Source organism: Chelonia mydas, chromosome 9, assembly GCF_015237465.2.
Source record: "Chelonia mydas isolate rCheMyd1 chromosome 9, rCheMyd1.pri.v2, whole genome shotgun sequence".
Lineage (NCBI taxonomy): Eukaryota > Metazoa > Chordata > Testudines > Cheloniidae > Chelonia > Chelonia mydas.
This window is the reverse complement of record NC_057855.1, coordinates 867,862-887,817: the sequence shown is the minus strand read 5'-3', so window position 1 is coordinate 887,817 and position 19,956 is coordinate 867,862. Positions and strand designations below refer to the sequence as shown.

Genomic DNA, 19,956 nt, shown 5'->3' with positions numbered 1-19,956 from the left:
GGTATGGGCGACTGGTGCTGACACTCTGGGATGTATGTAGCAATCTGAGATTTGGACATACAAGGCCTGACCCAAAGACCAGTGAAATCACTGAAGAGTTCTGTGGCCTTCACAGCAGCTTATGCCCATGCTTGCAAAGCCATTACATTCCTCAAGTGAAAATAAACATCTCTCACCATAGAGCTGCCAACGTAAACAATGGACAAAAGTTCTCTCTGTAGAGAATCTTGGCTCCCAAATTCTGGCCTCCCTACAGAATCCCTCTTATGTCAATAGGATGCTGTTAGAGAGACGATAGTGATGATGTCGCTGATTGAGCCATGTGCTGATAACAGGCCTACCAGACATCAAGACAAATGCGAAGAAACAAGCCTGCCAGATGCCATGAGAACAGTTTTCCCCAGGGGACATTTGTATGCTACAGCCTACATCCTCATGCCTCCATTCCTGAGAACTTGTATTGGCCACAGAACTTCAGAATCGGCATCAAAGCCTATTTAACTCTGAAAGAACAGTAAGGATGGAAAGAGTTTTGGTATAATTTACTCAGGCTTCTCAAAGTACATGACAGAGGTTACACAGGCAGAGTACCAATACTATTTAGCTGCTATCACACATAGACATTACAGTCAGGGTTTACAAGCTACCATTAGCAAAAGAGTTTGTTATTCTAAATTAAGAGGTTTTATCCAACACTAAGAAAGCAACAGAGTTCATAACTATCCTGGACTTGTTCTTCTAAACAGTGGGGTCTACATCTCAGGAGGACAATTAATTTGATCAGTTGGCCTCATTTTCTCAGTGTCAATCTTGTAGGAACGGAGAAGGTTCTTCAGGCGTTCCACAGTTTCTGGCTGCAGCTGGGGAGTTCTTGACAGAATCCAGGCATATTCAACGTGGAAGAGCCAGATAAAAGTAGTGCAGGAATACACCATGGAGTAGTTTTCATAGTCAGTGGAGAGTACCCAGTAAGGGCTAGAGGGCATGACTAGAAAAACAGCAGGGGCATCATTAGAAAATATGATTAACCAACATTTGATTTTCCTTGGTGTATGTTAAGCAGTTAGAAGAGGTACGGTAAGTCAGGACTCCTGGGTTCTTTTCCCAGTTTTGCTACTGACTTGCTGTGTGACCTATGAAAGGGCAGGAAGTTATTATGTAGAGCTTTCATGTTACACCTGATAGATTCAAGAAAGCCAATAGAATTTTGAACTAAAGACTCATTACTAGTTATGCTGGATGTGTAATAAGCCTAGTGCCAACAGCTAATCCACAGTTAAAAACCAAACCCCCCCCACACGCTGAAATGAAGGGGAGTTTGGTGCACATGAGAACAGACGTCAGGGGGTATTGGTCATGTGGGTAGGCCCAGAGATGACTCCACCACACCTCACACCTGGTGCCTGCCCCTGCCCCCTTAGAGTCACTGGGTCAGACCTGCAGCTAAAGCCATATAGTGTAATTCCCTTTTCCTGTTTTTATTTCATGATGTTCAGCCAAAGACACGCGGGGGGCGACACGGGGGGAGGGGTCAAGTGCCCCCCCCCCCCCCCGATTGGCTGCCGGGAGGGCGGGAGAGGGGCTCTGTCCTCCCACTGCGCCTGTCCCCCAGCAGACTCTGCCCCTGGCAGTCAGGCCCAGACGGGGAGCGGACGGGGTGGGACTAGACACTTCTCATGGCACCAGCCATTCTGGGTCACCGCTCCATGCAGCGCAGCAGCTGCCTGAGAAAGCCTGGCTGGGGAGGCAGTGGCAGGCTGCCCCCGCCCAGGCCCGGCTGCCAGGGAAGCCAGAGCCCCCTCTACATAGGGTACAGTAGCACCGTTTATTCACTGAGGATCTGGCTGACACGCCTAATTCTGCTCTCCATTAGAAGAGACTGGTCTAAATTTAGATTGTTGACTTAAATGGAGTTCGAGTTAGGTCAGGTTGACATCAGTCTGATGGAGTGGAACTTGGTCCAGCCTGACGTACTCGTGAGAACACAGGTTACAGGATTCATCCCTTGATCCAGACCTGATTCTCCACTGCCTTGTACCAAGCAGAATGGTAGCATGTTTCATTCCCCCAGTGTGCGAGTGACATCGCGCATGGCAGCGCAGAACTAGCCCTTCCCTGGATTACTTTTTGTGAATAAGAATAGTCTCCTTCCCCATTCCACGCACACAGGAGACATCAGAGCAGCCATCAAACCTCTAACAAGGCAGAAGGAAGGTGTGAGGAACAAGTGTAAAGGTGGACAAAGGGAATACTTTCTGAAACAATATTGTGCACAAGGAGAAACGGGCATGTAACAACGATGGTAGAAGCCTTGATGGCATGATAACAAGTGAAAGAAAAGAAAAAAGCCACATAATTAAATTAAAATAAAATCATTGTCCAACTTCCTAGTCGCCACAGAAACATTTATCCTGAACCATTTCTCATCTGGGGGCCTTACCACTGGGCCTGCTTTCCTCTCACTTGAACTAGTTTTACACCTGTGGGACTCCACTGATCTATACCAGTGTGCAAGCAGAATCAGGACCCAGCTCTGGGCAGAATTCATGGTGCTACTGAAGCCAATAGCAAGACCCTAGGAGCAGGATTTGGCCCAGTGTAGGGAATGTCTTTAAACTTCTTCCAGGATGAGCCTTTAAACAAACACACTTACACCAGTAAAAGCTGACACCCAGCTTGGCCAGCTCATCGTCTGCCTGGACAGCCTCCCCCTCGATTTGATTAATTCTGCCGTCAGAGCTAAGGGGAGAACAAGAGGTTTGGAAATTAATGGCACAGGTTTGCAATCACATTTAAACAGTTATTTCCAGTAACTCACTCTCTTGAGGTGGTAATCTACATATAGTCGGTTAAAATCCAAAGTAAAACCCCACATAACGTGTGCTCCAGTTAACAGCAGCTTCCCAATAGGCACAGAATCAACTTTTAGATGACATGTTTCGACTTCCAGTAACAGCACACTCTAGATGTCATGCCATGCAGAGCAATCTGGATGGCAATATAGGAACGTCGGGATTGCCATACTGCATCAGAGCAGGGGGCCACTTAGCCCAGAACAACCAACGGCCTCTCTGGTGTATTTTCCTGCTTTGTGTGTTGTTGGACTGAACAGCTTGTGTCAGCAGAATGTCAGTGTGTGTTTTGCAACTATAAACCCATGGTATAGTGTGTGTACAGTCTATTAATATAAAGAAAAGAAATTAAAAAATCCCCAAATTGTCATGTAGGAGACGAAGAGAGAAAAAACCCAAGCAAGTGACAGATGTTTGTCATGTAGCTTACTACACTGCTGGAAAGCTCTCAGACACGACAGTGATGAGGATAAGATTGTGCGAACTCCTCGGGGCAGAGACTGCCCTTTTTTCTGCGTTTGTACAGTGGCTAGCACAGTGGACCCTGATCCATCACAATGCAAATAATAGAATCATAGAATCATAGAATATCAGGGTTGGAAGGGACCTCAGGAGGTCATCTAGTCCAACCCCCTGCTCAAAGCAGGACCAACCCCCAGCTAAATCATCCCAGCCAGGGCTTTGTCAAGCCTGACCTTAAAATAATAATAATAATAGGAAGGAGATGTCCTTTGGGGAAGGAAGGGTGACTTGTTTGGCACCCCGTCCTATTGCATAGCCCTGCATGTGCTCACATTGTGCAGGGAATGTTTAAGAGACATCATTTCCTATTCACTTCTCCTTTCTCTCTGAAATTGAGATCCCAACCCCTGAGCAGGCCCAGATCTGCTTAAAATTCAGAAATTGTCATTGTTCTTTCCACGATGCTTCAGCTTTCCCTGTCCTGGTTTCCTTACAAAGTTAACTCATAATAAAATAGCCCCCAGGGCCTGATTCTCCACCATCTGTGGACCAATTCTCTACTTTCCTGTGCTTTGGGTGGAGACTTATACCTGTGCAAAAAAGGTATAAAAAGCTTAGCGTCTGGAGCATTCAGATTTGACAGCACTTCACGCTCACTTTGCATGGGTGAAAGAGGTGCAGCACAAGGACACCAGCTCTCCTCTCACTCACACTGGTCTGAATATGGAGTAACGGGCAGCGTCCACTGGCTCCCTTGACGCCTTTGAGGAGCAGTGGGCACTGTCCGGGGTTCTCTGCTCGGTGTCCCCGTCAGGCTCCCTTCTTTTAACCCTTTGACTGCACTCCTGTCCCTGTTATTTCATTAGTTGTCCCCGGAATCATTTGGTTTCCAGGTCCTGTGGATCCTCCCCTTAGGCTGGGGTGGGGGTGGGGGGTCCTATAGCAGTGGGCGGGCTTCCGCCCACCCACTTCCCGGAACCCAATAGGTACAGGAGGGAGGGTCAGTCTGCTTAGGCTGCCCTGCTGGCTGGAGCCCTCCCTCTTCTCTGGCTGCCCTGCTGGCTGGAGCTCCTTCTCCCTCCCTTGAGCTGCTGCTGTTGCCGGCTGGAGTGCTCCTTCCCTGGACTGCTGCTGACACCGCTGTTGAGAAAAACAAAAACAAAAAAACACACACCACTGAATGGAGAGGCGGGACGCACGGTCAGTGTAAGCGACAGGAGAATCAGGGCAAGTCTACGTGACAAAATTAAGTCATGTCGACATACAGCCAACATAGTAATTACATTGGTTTCAGCTGCTGGGGCTGACAGCCAGAACAGACCGATGAAAGCGCTGACACTGCGTTGACCTAACTACATCGACCAAAGCGCCCAACACCTCTCGCGGCGGTGGCGTTATTAGGTTGGTGTAGTGGGCGACTTACGTCGGCCGGAGCAACACTGTAGTGAGTAGACACTGGCAGAGCTAGGCTGATGTAACCGCCACACACACAATGCCAGGCAGTGGGGATCAGGCCTCTGCTGTTAAAGGGTAGGAGATGCTGACATCCCTCCTCCGACTCCCACAGAACTTGCCCAACTTCCAGAAATCGTATCACATGTTCACACCTGTCTAATTGCCCGTGTCCTACTTAGATTAAAGCATATTATTCCCCTTGCTTATTACATGTCCCAGTTTAATAAAGTAAGATTTGTTTAATTACAGACTCTGAACTATCGTCCCAACACTCAGCAGCAAAAACCCCTATAACAAGAACTGCCCACTTTTAGGGGCTGGCAAGGGAGAGGTCACATGGTCTGAAGAAATGAGCATGGGATTACGAGACAAGAGATCCTGAGCTCTATTCCCTATTCCACTGACTCTGTGGCCTTGGGCAAGTCATTGTACCTCTTTGCCTCAGTTTCCCCCATCAGTAAAAAGGAGAAAGTTATAATACTTGCCCACCTGCTTCCTGGGGCCATCGTGAGAATTAGTTTGTTAGTACCAGTACAGTGCTTTGAACATACAAAATGGTAGAAAATGACAAGTATTATCTGTTATGGTTGCTGACTTGCTCCATCAAGAGCAGAGAGATTGGAAGGGGCTGAAGTGTGTGTGAGCGCTGAGAATGTATGGGTCTATGCAAACAGCAAAAAACATCCCTGGCTCCTTCTCGTGGCAGCCTCCTCCATCTGCCATTGCATTCAGGGCTGTATGCACAGGAGGGCTGGTGTTCTTTACCTTGAACAGCTCGAGTTATTCTGGAGCTCTCAGGATCCTGAACAGAGTGAAATCATTACACAGACCGTCAGTCACATTACAACCTCCCCCATCTCTTGCAGTTTAATATGGACTCAATGAATTACCCTGCTGTTTGTCAGGCCCTTCTTTGGCAAAGAAGGAGAGGAGACAGTGCTAAGCAGATACAGAGGAAAATGGGCACAAAGGCAAATGGGCACTGCTCATCTGCCAAGCACAAAGAATGGACTGAAATGTTGTTATGTGCAGTAGAACAAAGCCACCATGTCATGCCAGGGAATGCAAAGAACCTTTCATTCATTCACTCACAACAGCCTCCTGTGAAAGCTGAGACTATCTGACAGCACTATAGAAAAAACACCCAGACCAGTCAGCAAAAATTCAGAAGATCTCTGGGCTTGCAAATCACAAGTAAAATACCGCAAACAATCTATTTACAATGCTCATTGATTTACCTGGGTAGCTATTTCTGGCACACATTACACAGCAGGTACTACCAGAGCTAAGTGAATACTGCAAAAACAGACTTACAAATACTTGCCTCCCTGAAAATGGCCAATATACTTGGATTGGGTTGGTGGCCTCTTAACTGGTATTTTGGTGGCATCCGCCCGTGAGCAAGGGGCCAGCACAGGGCCCAGGTGCCTGTTCAGCACCAAGCGGTGCAAGGGCCTCGTGCTGCCTCTGCACAGGGATGAACGTCACCCTGAGACTAGTAAAGTCACACCAGGTTCAGGCCAGCGAGGGCTGCAGGACAGCGCGTAATACTCAGCGTATGCTATTTTACCCGTGGCTGTACGCACTGATGTACTTCCTATTCGCGGGTCAGGCTTGCAGTGCGACAAGACATGCCGGTGCTCAAAGGGTACAGCACAGAGACCAGAGACCCAAGCTAGAGCACAAGGAGAGGGATGAAGAGCGGCTGGGCCATGCATTATCTCTGACAACAGATCTCTGACTTGTCCTGCCAGCTGAGTTACTGAAACCATGAGGTGAGCGTCCCCTCTGCCTTGCATGGTGCCCTCTGGACGTGAGATGAGGCTGCGTTGGCAGATATGGAGAAAGACAATATCAGCCAGTTAGTGTAATTTAAGAGATTCTCTCCGCTCAGCAGCAAGAAAACTCAAGGCTCACTGGGATCCTGCTGCAGCAAGGATACAAGCTTGGAAAAAGGTACTTACAGGAGCTCTTGATTTATCACTTTAATCTTCCCATTTTCCTTCAGTGAGTAATTGGCCTGGATGCAGATTCCCTTTTCAAAGCTTGCAGGCAGCTTTTCGATTTCATACCATTTCCCAACATACTGAAAAAAGAAAACCCAGAACAAGCCTTGTTAGTGTCCTCAGATTCACAGGAATTCAATGGATGTGATCAACAGGCTACAGGGCAGTCTAGTTCCTTCATTAACATTGTCCTTATTCTGCTCAGTTCAAAGAAACTTTTCTACATTTGAGTGAGAATAACCACATTGGTCCACAGAAGGGACTAAACTGGCAACCTTTAGAATTAAATGCATGTGTCCCTACAATTTGAGCTAGAAAGCCAGGCTCTGTAGGCAGGAGAGGCTGTACCAATGTGGCCTAATGGACAGAGCGCCGGACTGGGATTCAGGACACATGGGTTCTCTACCACTAGCCTGCTGTAGGACCATGGGCAAGTCAATGCACCTTTGTGCCTCAGTTTCCCCGTTTGTAAAATGGGGATATGGTACGTACCTCCTTTGTAAATCGCTTTGAGACCTATGGATGAAAAGCACTGTCACAGTGCGAAGGGTGTCACTATTAGACTCACGTCCTCTGTGGAGTGGGCACAAGGGGAGGCATAGCACATGGAGCACAAAATCTGCTCCGCTGTTCAGCCACCCTGGCAGGCTGGCTGATCTTTACACACCCTCTTTGCCTTAATTGCTTTGAGCCAGCAGGATTTTAGAGTTCTTCACACCTTGGTAACATCAAAGTTCTCCTGGACTGGTGGATCCGGACATGGCCCCCAGCTGAACGTTTGCCCCTCGGTGATGTGGAGGAGACTGAACAGAACTGAAAGCAGCGCCAAAGTCCCTGGCATGGTCACTTGTGGGTGCAAATGGGAACCAGACCTAAAAAGAAATAAAACATAGAATGCCTGGTCTCCCAGAGGAGCAAATCCGTGCACAAGGTGACACGATGACAAACAGAGCGTTAGCAACAGGATGAGGTTAAAACCACAGTCAGAGGAAAAGGAGTGGAAGGACGGAAACCACCAGCACTCCGCTGCGAAGGCAGTCTTAAAATGGCCAATAGCCCAGTGCCTACCTCGAGCATGGCCAAGCCCATCCCCAATGCTTCCAGGTGAAGCAAACTGCCACGCCTGCATCTGCATATGGTGAGGAGAGCAACAGCAACCTGGAAACAACGGTTTGTAGGCACTGCACAGCCCTGACCGGCAGTGAGATCCAGGGGCGCTGAGGGCATTCAGCACCTCCCAGGCTTGGGCTTTAAGGCGAGCGCTGGGGTTCTTAGGACAAATAATTTGGTGGCCACAGAGTACGGCCACCAACTCTTGCTGGTGGTTGCTCTCACGCTTTTTCCTAAGATACTTAATTAGCGTTAGGAACAACAAATAAACATGCACACATACATGTCCAACTCGAAATGTATTTATTGCTAGCTAGTAAGTCTGTTGTGAAAAGTGATATTAACTAACATACAGGTATCACTTTTCACAGCAGACTTACTCAGCTCTGGCAAGTTTGGGGACAAAATAAGCCCTGGATGGGGGATCGGGGGAGGCAGCTGGGGCCAGGAAGACAGCGGGGGGCCAGGCCCAAAGCCCCATGGCCAGAGGACAGAGCCCAAAGCCATGCACCCGGAGCCTGCCGCCCCACAGCTGGATCCCAGGACTGAAGCCTGAAGCCCTGCTCCAGATCCAGAGCCTGTCACCCCACCACCCCAGGGCCTGAGTCCCACGGCCCCTGGGAAGGTGAGGAACCCATGGCTGCCTGCTCCTCCACCATTGTGCCCCAGGTGTATCCAGAGGGGGGAAGGGCTCAGCCCCGACGGTGGCCCCAGCTACCAACAAACACCAAGGCAGTGCATCCGGGAGCACCGGGGGGCGGGGGGGGAGGGGCTGCTACTTTGGCACCTCAATCTCAGCCCGGGAAGCTGTGGCCACAAGAAAAGCCCCTGGTAGCCGCACGCGGCCACAGTGGCCACATTTGAGAAACGCTGGGCTAGTGCCCTGATCCAAGGGGAGCTGCACCAGTACTGTGTGTAAAATGCTGGCCGGCGGTTAGAGAAGAAACCCCCCCCCCCCCCCACCTGCTCACAGGGAGCATCAGTGAATGACTTGAGGGGCTGTAATGAATGGCCCCGTCCTGAGGGTGGGTCTGTAAACAGAGAGGGGGCTTTGGCTTTGCTGCCTGCGGCTGGGGCTCTCTGGGACAGAAGCAAGCAGACAGGAGAGCTAGTGAAAGAGACAGAGCAGTGGGCTCCGTGGGTGAATGCAGCCCACCCTTTAGTGCCGCCTTTCCTGGTGTTTCCCTCCTGGGAGCTCTCACTCGTCCCTTGCGGGGCGGGCACCCAAAGGAGATCTGGTGTATTTCTCTTTTCTCCCTTTAAAAGCTGAGCACCGCCACCAGGCATGAGAGGGTGTGCAACTCACTGGCAACAATACGAGGAAAATCTTCAACCCTAGACCCCCTACAGGCAGACAGCCCTTCACCTTTCCTGGCTGTCCCAGCACACTTCCAAAACATACATTAAAAATAAATCCAACCAAAGCATTTTTGGCTTGCAGGCAGGGGCACGAATACTGCCATTAAACCAAACTGTAAACCCAGTATATGACTGAAACCACTTCAAGGCAGCAGGGTGGCGCCCCCCGCAGCACCCCTCGTTCCAGCACTTACAATCTCTTCTGGACAAGATTGGGAGTTGCTGAGTGCTGCAAAGCGCAGCAAGAAATATCCCTGGAGAATGAAGGTGAGTCCTGCTAAGAATTAATAATAAAAAGTATCGGGATGGGGTGGGGCAGGGGTGCTAAGAAAACAGTCCCTTGTTTTTGAAATACAGTGTCAGCACCCCTGTCTACAAGGAATAGGACAACCACAGGGCACAAGAAAGCAGCTCCCATTTTATACTGACATGCACCTTCAATCAATTAATTTGGCAACGTACCTTTGCTGAGAAGGAGAAGCAAAGTGCTCAACTGTGTTGATAGAGGCCCGGGTTATGAGGAACAGCTGTCTAGCGAGTTGCCCTCACTTATTTTATAAGTGTGCTGGGGCCATCATTCCTTAACGCTGGCACAAGCCACACCCTGATCCCTGACACACTTGTTTTTTTGGAATGCAGCTCGGATGGCTTAAATCTGCACCCGATGCAAAACCGCAGAGACTCTCTGTCTTTCAGCCACTCCCCGAACGGAGACAAGGGAAGACGTGTTTCTGGGCAGAGCGCTTGCAGCCGCAGCGGTACAGTGCAGCTGCGAGCGACTGCGTGGCAAGGGGCTGTCAGCGCTATTCAAACAGCCAGTTTTAAAAGGGTGACTTTAAATGTCGCTCTCGCTGGCGGAGCTGCTCCCAGCCCCGCTGGGGACTGGAGATCGGGGCCAGCTTGCGATCTCAGTTACGCCAGAGAAGGCCAGTGCAGTTGCTCTGGATTTATGCTGGAGTAACTGGCTGATGATGTGCTGAGACCACTGCCAGTCATGCTGACCGATCATTGTATCACCATTTCTTTGCGCACCTCGTCTGTCTCCATCTATCGTCTCATGTCCTAGGCCAGGGGTGGGCAAACTAGGGCTCGCGGGCCGGATCTGGCCCCTCAGGGCTTTGGATCCGGCCAGCGGGATTGCCAGCCCCATGGCGTTGCAGGCCCCACGCCGCTCCCGGAAGCGGCTGGCACCCTGTCCCTGCGGCCCCTAGGGAAGGGGTGGGAGGCAGAGGGCTCCGTGCTCTGCCCTCGCCTGCAGGCACCGCCCCTGCACCTCCCATTTGCCTGGAACGGGGAACCATGGACAATGGGAACTTCCGGGGAGGTACCTGGAGGCGAGGGCAGCGCGTGGAGCCCTCTGCCCCGCCATCCTCCAGGGACCACAGGGACATGGCGCCAGCTGCTTCTGGGAGCAGCGCGGGGCCAGGGCAGGCAGGGAGCCTGCCTTAGCCCCTCTGCGTGCTGCTGTCACCCCAGAGCTGCTCCAGGCAAGCAGCGCCGGGCCGGAGCCCTCACCCCGAACCTCTTCTGCACCCACCCCCTGCCCTGAGCCGCTGCCGCACCCACACCCCTCCCTGCACCCCAAACCTCTGCCCTGAGCCTCCTGACGCACTCGTCCTGAACCCCAGCTCCCTGCCCTGAGCCCCCTGCTGCACCCCACACTCCTCCTGCACCCCACCCCCTGCCCTGAGCCCCTGCCGCACCCCTCCTGCACCTCAACCCCCTGCCCTGAGCTCCCTGCTGCACCCCACACTCCTCCTGCACCCCACCCCCTGCCCTGAGCCCCTGCCGCACCCCTCCTGCACCTCAACCCCCTGCCCTGAGCTCCCTGCTGCACCCCACACTCCTCCTGCACCCCACCCCCTGCCCTGAGCCGCTGCCACACCCCACACCCCTCCTGCACCCCAACCCCCTGCCCTGAGCCCCCTGCCACATCCCTCCTGCACCCCAACCCCCTGCCCTGAGCCCCTTCCTGCACACGGCACCCCCTCCCATACCCCGCACTCCCTCCTGCACCCCAACCCCCTGCCCCAGCCCTACATTCGTGGCCCTGCATGCAATTTCCCCACCCAGATGTGGCCCTTGGGCCAAAAAGTTTGGCAACCCCTGGACTAGGATCTCACTGAAGACAACTGTTTTTGACATGTTTGAAGATGTTTCCCTTGGGAATAATGAAGTTCTCAATCTTTGTGCAACACGTACTCATGACAGTGAAGAGCTGTGCAGCTCAGCCTAGAGATGTGCCAGGCACATGTTAAAATGCAATCTGCTGCCAGCTTTCTGACCCTCCCCCTCACTTCAGCCAATCAAAGGGATTAGCCCTGCTCTCAGATGGTATCACAAAGATAGGGAGCACTGGTGTGAAATTTAATTTCTCCTTTTTTTGTGGGGGCGGGGGGGGATATAATTTTATAGTTGTGGAGTCTGATAAACCTAGGCCATGTGGCTCTGGGTGAGATGGGATTCTGGGCTTGGATTTCAAATTGAAAGGACTTCAGGGCAGCGAAGAGACCTCCTCTGCTTTGTAAATCATTGGACACACTTACAGTGCTATAGAAATGATGCAGAATAATTGAAAAAGGTGCGGTATTTCTTGGAGTGCAATTGCATGCCGCTTCCAGTCTTGTACCGCTGGCTGTCAAACGTGTCTAATCAGCAAACTCCTCTTTTCACTTTTCCCTCCCTCTGCAAAAAGCTTGCTGAGAATGCCTTGTTTTGGAGAACTTCAGTGTTTGGTTCCGTGTGTGTGTGTTTGCATGCACATGGGTTGAATGGTTTCCTTGCACCGTCCTTCCCTCTCCCCCACGTGACAGCCCCGCCGAGATGGCTGCTTGCAAGGTAGTGGCTCGGAGCAGCCATGCGAAGGCTCCCACGCCACGCTGCCCATCCCCTGGACCCTCCCAACTACTGCCATCGCAGGAACCACGGCAACAGCACCGCAGTGCCACCGTTCACAACACAGATCTTTTTTAAGCCTTGTCCCACCCATCCCAACTCTTTTTGGCAAAACTGGGCATATGTCCCATTAGCTCTTGCCAGCTGATGATCAGATGGCAAGCGCAAACAGGACACATGACCAGTTTTGCCCCAGAAGTGGGGTGCGACCCCTAGCGGGGCCCGGAGAAATGTGCAGTGCAGGTGGGAGAGCGGCAAGGCCAGCCCTGAGTGGAAGGGAGGGAGGGCTCGGGAGAGCAGGCTGGGCTGGGCCAGCCCCACAGGGGAAGGTGGCTTCAGGCTGGCCCCGTGTGGGGGCGGCCTCGGGCCGGCCCTGCCTGGTGTCCCATTTTCCCTTTGTATGGTGACCCTACTGCTTGTTAAAGCTCTTTTTAAAACTCTCTCCCCCACGGGCCAGCATCTTCATAGCAATGCACCTGGAGGAGGGAGATGTTCCTACTGCTCTCCATCTGCTTCCAGGCCGGGCACTGCATTATCCCAGCCCGTTTCTTGTAGGGTCATTTTTCAAACCACGTGATTAATTGTGATTCGTTTTTTGAATCCCTTGACAGCCCTAAAATAAACCTGTAGATATTAGATACAAAAGGATTGGCAACAGCGTGATTATTGGTAAGATCTGCGTTATACATTGAGCTGGGTACGTGACTCATCTCGAGATTAGAAGAACCGTCTGGTGAAATTGATTTTCAATAACCACTCATCCTTACATCTGGTGTCTGGGTTGTGACAAGGGCTGGGATTCCCCAGGATACTGCATGCCTGACTTCTCGTCAGCCAGCCTGGTGAGACAGAAGTTTGCTTTTGTTACAGCTTATGGAAGAATAACCACCACTTGCGGGTGAGTCTGCCCTATTTCTCAGCAGTTTGTCCTGAATCTGGCAACCTCAGCGTGACCCACTGAGGCACAGTGACAACCGGTGACTGGGGAGCACAGCCCAGTGGGCTGGCAGACGGCCACCCATCCACAGCCTAGGGAAACCCACCGTCATGCCCTGGTCTGCATGCGCTGTGCCCGCACACACACGCACAGGCGAAGCAGCCCCTGCAAACCATGCGTTGTGCCACACCACGTGACCCACAGCCTGGCCAACACCAGCAAGAGCCAGTGGCCACGCTCGCGGAAAGATCTCCGTCCTCCCATCGGCCAAGGATGGCCATAAACACCATCGAAAACATGCATGCACTCAGCCAGGCCCGGTGCGCCCTCTGCGCCCATGCTCCACACCCCAGCTATTCAGCCACCCCCGCATGCTAATCCTGTCCCAGTTCTGCCTTCTCCCTTCCTGCAGCCACCACGCTGCCCTTCCCGCACAAAGGGAGCTGACCCCGAGTTCGGCCCCTGCAGTCGCCTGCAGGTCGCAGTGCTGTGCAGCAGAAAGCAGAGCAGGGCCGCAGCCCCCCTCACAGCATGGCCCCTGTGCTCTGCAGAAAAGCCAGTCAGGGAGGTCACGCCGCCTCCTCCCCCGCACCCGGCTGGGCCTGGCCAACTGCAGTGCCTGGCTAGGGAGCCGTTTAGTCCTCCAGCGTGCGCCGTGCTGCCTCGGCCCTGTGATACCACGTGGGTTGTGCAACAAGGGGTGTGGCACCTTCCCCCACACGATGGCTCTCGGCCAGCTGGCCACACACCCAGGCCAACGTGGCAGTCGTGTTCCCCACATCTAGATCCGGGCACCAAAACGAAACCAGCCTGAGTGCCAGAGATGCAGGGTCCCTGCAGCACCCGCTGGCTCCACAGGGCTTGTGGGTGCTCAGCCTCGGGCAATCAACATGATGCCAGACTGTGGCATCTCACTTGACAGCATCGGCCTCCTCATGGGCTCACAGCGATGGTAACTGCACCCCCGCGGCGGGGAGGCCTGGTCTGCCCTGGGCCCCTGGGATGCTGAGCCTTGTCTAAACACCACATGTGCCTGCCAGGGCTTTGCACCATTGGGAGAGCCAGAAGCTTCAGCAACAGCCTTCTCCGTGACCAGGCCCCGGCCCCCATGACCAGCGTCTGCAGCAGGGGTCAGGGACCGAGCCAGAGGCCAGAACCCAAGGTCAGAGTGGAAGGCAGAAATCAGTGACGTGCCAGGACTGGGTTACCTGGTCTGAGGCAGGGCTGGCAACAAGCAAGCAGAGAACCTCTTCCAGCTGCTGCTTCAGAGCCGGTCTGCTGACTTCGCCAACCAACCGGCCGAAGGCCGTCAGGCAACCGGCTACAGCCAGCTGCACTCGTTAGGTGGCCAGAGCCTGGCTGGGCTGCAGGCCGAGTGGTGACTCTCTGCTCCGCTCTGGCCAGTGCTGCCCTGCACTGCTCTATCTGCCATTGGCCTGCATGCTGGGACGTGCAGAGCCGGCTTTGCGACCACGACACTAACATGAACATACCTGGGACCACGGCCTGGGCGTACTGGCCGCGGGCCAGGCATCCCCGGGATCAGTCAGTCGTGTGCAGCGGAGCTCCTGCCTTTGGATGCCCTCGGCCTGCAGCTCATGAATGCTGTTCCGTGAGCTCCGCGTGGGGCATCTCTGTTCTCACCTGTGCTGTTCACGACTGCCCCGCGGGCTTCTTGCTCTGCGTGTCAGCCGTGGCCTGCCCCAAGAAGATGCTGTCCTGGAGACCACCACCAGCTCACTGTCTGCCCACGACCCGGCCATGCTGGCCCCTGCCCCGAGCACTGTGCCGTACAACCATGCCAGTGCCATTCACTCCAGGACTGCAGTGCCCATGGCCACATCCTGTGTCCAGACAGCAGGTGCTGCCCTGTCGGGACCCCGTCCGTCAGTCGCTTGTGATGGGCTCCTTGGTGCTGCCACCCTCCCTTTATTCCCTTCCTGTGTCTATTCAGTCCCATACCCCCAGGGTCCCCACTGACCCCTCCGGGAGCGGCACTTCGCAGCCCTGGGGCCAGCATGACAGTGAAGTTGCTGCTCCAGATTGCTGCCGTTCACTAGTGCTACGGGGCCTCCTCTAGGCCGGGACTGAGATGTCAGCCTGGCCTCTCAGTGGCTGAGCCTCCTGCCCTCCCCCCGGCCAGTGCCCACCCTGCATCTACAAGCCCCGAGAGCAGCTTCACTTGGCTTCTTTCCTGGGCTGCTCCCCAGCGCCCAGGTGTGTATGCGCTGGGGAGACACATAGTGCTAGGCTCACCCCCTGCCACCCCGCGTGGCTCTCACCCAGACCTGCCCATCCTGCTCAGCACATGAGCTGGGGCTGATCTTTCAGAGGCGCTGAGCCTGTTTTGCAGACATTGCTCTTATTTGCCGTCCTGGGGGCTCTGCCCTTCTAAAATCTGGCCCGAGGGCAGGATCGTGGGACTGATTTATTTCCCCCATGTATCCTGTGCTGCTTCCCATAGCATGGGGCATGGCTTCTGGTACGCCTTGCCATGGGCATGCAACCTCCCACCAGGTTGCTCCACATCCCCCCCATGTGGCAAGGAAATGTACAGGAGACACAATGGGGAGCAGGGGAGACACCCTGACTGTGGGAGTGTGTTGCCCTTGCTCCAGGGCCAGCTGCTCTATTGTTAAAGCAGAGTTCTGCTCCACTCTGCTAGAACGGCAGCTGCTTTCCAAGCCATGTCTGGGCCATGCATGCTCCAGCCTCCAGGGCGCTGCCTGCACACGGACAAGGGTTTTGCTGCAAGATGAATAATTTGTGGCATTCCACAAAAATCCTTTTTGTACAGCACCCTCGCCCCCAAATGTGTCATTAGCCGCAGCAGCTGGGCCTGCCTCATTTCCAGCGAGCTCTGTGTGTATGACTTTGCCTGTGGAATCTACAACTCACGCTGCACCAGCCTCTGAATCACACAGCATTCAAACAGCTCAGCTGCACGGGAGACAAAGGGAAGTGCTGTGTGTCAGGGGTCCGGATTCGATGGGCTCCCCTAGGGAGCGGGGGAGACTGCAGCCCTGGCTGAGCCCGCATTTAAATCTGCCAAATGATACGTGCTCGATTGTTTAATGTGGAGGAGACAAAGGCGGATGAGTGTCCAAGTGGGAAACATCCCACCGAGCACAGAGCCCAACGTGTGGGACCTGATTAGGAAACAGGTTTGTGTTCTTGGTTCACTGGATCTGGAGTGTCAGCCTTGCTGAGCTCCCCCTGGGGGCTGCCTGCTTTCAGCACCTCCCTCTCTGTTTTCACACAGTCAGGGTGATACGCAGTGGGGGTGTAACCATGTCACTCCCAGGATATGGGGGAGGGACTATCTTTTATTGGACCAATGTCTGTTGGAGAGAGAGGCAAGCTCTGGAGCCACACAGCGCTAATGAAGGTAAAAGACATACCTCACCCACCCTGTCTCTCTCATGGTAGTATTCATGAAGTATTTTAATTAGTGTCTGACCTAAATCAGCTCTGCTGAATTAGATCACCAGGGTCCCAGCTGCTCCCGGCACCTGGGGCTGGGTGCACAGCTCACCTCAGCCAAAGAGGACCAAGCCCTCAACACATCAGAAGCAGGGCTTGCCCAGCCAGCATGGAAATGCAGCAGCCTCTTAGCAGTGCTCAACAACGTTACCACCGCTGATACCATGCAGCCCTCTGTGAGCAAACCCCAGTGCACATGCCCCAAGGGACGTGTGCCTCAGAGAGTCACTGGGCTGTGCCCCTAAGGCCTGCAGGCTGACAGCTGCAGGGATGTGCCCGCCAGACACTGGAGAACGTGGCCCCCCAGAACACCAGCCCCTTCGTTTCCAGCTCCGGGGCCCACGTCCATCACACACGACCTGAGCTAGCCCTGCCAAGGTAGTCCCCGAGTTCACAGGGACGAGGGCTGCTTGCCTGGACTCTCCCCTTGACGCCAGCCCACAAGCAGGCAGAATCTAATCTCTGCATGAGCTGCAGGCAGCTGGCAGCATCTCCCCGAGAGACGGTCACCAAGACTGACCCCCAAAGCCAGCATGCCCGTGCAGGCCCACGCTGCACGCAGCCCTGGCTGGAGAAGGCACCTCCCGCAGCCAGATCCCAGCCCACCAAACAGAGCTCACCTCACGTGGCATGTAAAGACAGCGAGAAGCTCACAGTCCCCTGCGCCAGGGTCAGTAAAACCCTCGGCCAAAGATCACAACAGCCCCAGGCTCACCCTACAGCAACCCTCGGTGATGGACGAGGCAGAAGACCGGGAGATGGCCAGGAGTCTGTGTGCACTGACTTAGCCAGGATCCTCTCCCCTTCACCCAGAGAACCACGGACACAATGGGGGGACCTAGCAGCCATGGCTCAGTGCATCTTGGGGTGACCTTCTCTATCCCTCCGCAAAGGCCTCAGCGGGACCCCTGGAGCAGGCTAGAAGAGTGCAGGCAAGAGGCAGTTAAAACCTGCCCTCAGCTGGAACCCATGTGGCCCAAATTAATCTCCTTGACCAGGATGGAGGAATGGCCGGGAGCTTCTATGCATGCAGGCTGCCCCAACAACCCACAGTGGGCGGCCTTTATGTCCATGTGCTCAGGGTTCTCAGAGAGTGGGACAGACGCACGGCCCCTCGCAGTGACGCCGTGGCACAGTGTTGGCTCTTCTCACAGACAGAAGCCAACTGTGTGTCATGTAATATTTCTCTATATAATAGGATTGATTTGTAGCTGTTGCTCATTGTCAACCAAAGCAGCATTTCTGTTCAGAAGCCCAGTGGGTGTGCGGCTAGGATCCCTTGGTTCCGTACAACAGCATTAGATATTAGCTTCATGTTAGCAAAGGACTGATTCCACGTAGACGATTTCACTGCTCGGAGATTCTCTCTCACTCGCTCAAATGCCTGCATTGGACAAAGAAACACACAGTCACTTACTTGTTATTAAACCACGTGCTGTAACTCCTGTGCAGGCAGACCGAGGGAGTGATTTTACATGCAGTGGGCCAAGCTTTCAGGACTGGCTCCGTGTGCCTACAACAAGCAGCCACTATCATTCTGCAGCCGCACGTACGTTCGATCAGAAATCCCCTTGGTGCTCTGGTATCAGAGATCAGTCACCTCCTGCAGCCCGGGCAGTGCTTGTGACAGAAGCTAGGGTCCCTGAGCTGGACAGGCAGAGATCCAGAAATCACACCTGGAGCTGTTACAGTGACACTAATGACAGAGAAACTGAAGCCAGTGTCACAGGTCAGTGCACTCCACCTGTATTCCCCCTCCATGGTACGTACGGTATTCGGGTGACCAGGTGTCTGGAACACCCGGTTGAAAAGGGACCCTGGCGGCTCCGGTCAGCACCGCCGACCAGGCCGTTAAAGGTCCAGTCGACAGCGCTGCCCGGCTAAGGCAGGCTAGTCCCTACCTGTTCTGGCAGCATACTGTGCTCCAGAAGAGGCCAGCAGGTCTGGCTCCTAGGCAGGGGGGCCACAGGGCTCCGCATGTTACCCCCACCCTGACCACCGGCTCCACACTCCCATTGGCTGGGAACAGGCCAATGGGAGTTGTGGGGGGGAGGGGTGATGTCTGCAGGTGAGAGCAGCGCGCAGAGCCGCATGTGTGCCTCCGCCTGGGAGCCGGACCTGCTGCTGGCCGCTTCCAGGGCGTAGCGCAGCCCGCCGTGCCAGGACAGGCAGGAAGCTGCCTTAGCACCCTTGCTGCGCCGCTGACTGGGAGCTGCCGGAGGTAAGCCCGTGCCCCAATCCCTGCCTCAGCCCTGAGTCCCCCCAAACCTGGAGCCCCCTCCTGCACCCCAAACCCCTCATCCCTGGACCCATCCTAGAGCCTGCACCACCATCCCACAGCCCTCACACCCCCACACCCCAACCCCCTGCCCCAGCCCAGAGCTCCCTCCCACACCCGTAACCCCTCATCCCCAGCCCATAGCCCTCACCCCCTCCCACACCCCAACCCCCTGCCTCAACTTGCAGCTGTCTCCCACACTCCAAATCCCTCATCCCCACCCCCCCCAGCCTCATGCACCCCAAACCCCTCATCCCCGGCCCCAGCCCAGAGCCCACACCCCCAGCCCGTATGCCCTCCCACACCCCAGCCCCCTGCCTCAACCTGCAGCCCCCTCCCACATTCCAAGTCCCTCGGCCCCAGCCTGGAGCCCCCTCCCGCACCCTGAACCCCTCATTTCTGGCCCCACCCCAGAGCCCATACCCCCCAGTTAGAGCCCTCACCCCCTCCCACACCCCAACCCCCTGTCCAGCCCAGTGAAAGTGAGTGAGGGTGGGGGAGAGCGAGCCACCGAGGGAGGGGGAATGTAGTGAGTGGGGCGCGCCTCAGGGAAGGGGTGGGGCTAGGCTGTTCAGTTTTGTGCAGTTAGAAAGTTGGCAACCCTATATGGTATCCTTCACCTTAAGGAGACAAAGAAACCAAGCAATTTGATCTGGGATGGGTCCTGGCCAGGCTAGCCAGTAAAAAACTGGAAAGGAGACTGGGGTGAGAGAAACCATCTTGAACAAAGACTGTATCTTGCTAGGTTATGTTTAGGCCTGGTAGATGCATGTTTCCACTTGTCTTTGTTTGTAGCCGTTTCTGACTGTATCCCTGATACCTGAACTCACACCAAACCTCTCTTTTTGATTAAATAAACTTATTTCACTTTTATTCTAAACCAACCCTGTGCCGCGTCTGACTTGACATTATTATTAACCCCAGTTAAACTGTTCAGCTTTTGTCTCTTTAAAGGAGCAATGGACCGATTACTCCTCTGAACGTCCCAAGATAGGGCTGGCCATTTCAGAGCAGAAGGTCTGGGGGAAATTCGGGCCTGGGAGCGTGCTGGGGTCACTGGTGGAGACCAGGGTGTGGCTGTGGAAGAACAAGCCGGCGGCTGGAGCTGCTGGCCCAGGG

The 19,956-nt window shown here is 54.2% G+C and overlaps 2 protein-coding genes and 1 long non-coding RNA gene across 6 annotated transcripts in view; all 3 read right to left on the bottom strand.

Annotated features, from left to right (window-relative positions):
* Positions 1–525: 525 nt before the first annotated feature.
* On the bottom strand, positions 526–9,956 carry APOD (apolipoprotein D). Its single transcript, XM_007071348.4, has 5 exons — positions 9,707–9,956; positions 7,494–7,647; positions 6,734–6,855; positions 2,654–2,739; positions 526–988 (listed from the first exon to the last, which is right to left on the bottom strand). The coding sequence occupies exons 2-5, from the start codon at positions 7,614–7,616 to the stop codon at positions 753–755; spliced, it is 567 nt and encodes a 188-aa protein (XP_007071410.2). The 5' UTR covers positions 7,617–7,647; positions 9,707–9,956; the 3' UTR covers positions 526–752.
* On the bottom strand, positions 2,798–6,597 carry LOC122461861. Its single transcript, XR_006284079.1, has 2 exons — positions 4,284–6,597; positions 2,798–4,251 (listed from the first exon to the last, which is right to left on the bottom strand). It is a non-coding gene; the product is annotated as an uncharacterized LOC122461861 (long non-coding RNA).
* A 6,106-nt stretch (positions 9,957–16,062) lies between the features above and the next one.
* Positions 16,063–19,956, bottom strand: part of ACADVL (acyl-CoA dehydrogenase very long chain) — a 54,817-nt gene continuing 50,923 nt past the window's right edge. For 2 of the 4 annotated variants that reach the window (XM_027833530.3, XM_037909616.2), the window contains one exon: positions 16,063–17,943. In XM_027833530.3, coding sequence (XP_027689331.1) covers positions 17,806–17,943 — 138 coding nt within the window. In that variant the 3' untranslated portion in view covers positions 16,063–17,805. The remainder of the gene's footprint in view (positions 17,944–19,956) is intronic. The other 2 variants (XM_043523154.1, XM_037909615.2) reach the window with 1 other exon arrangement.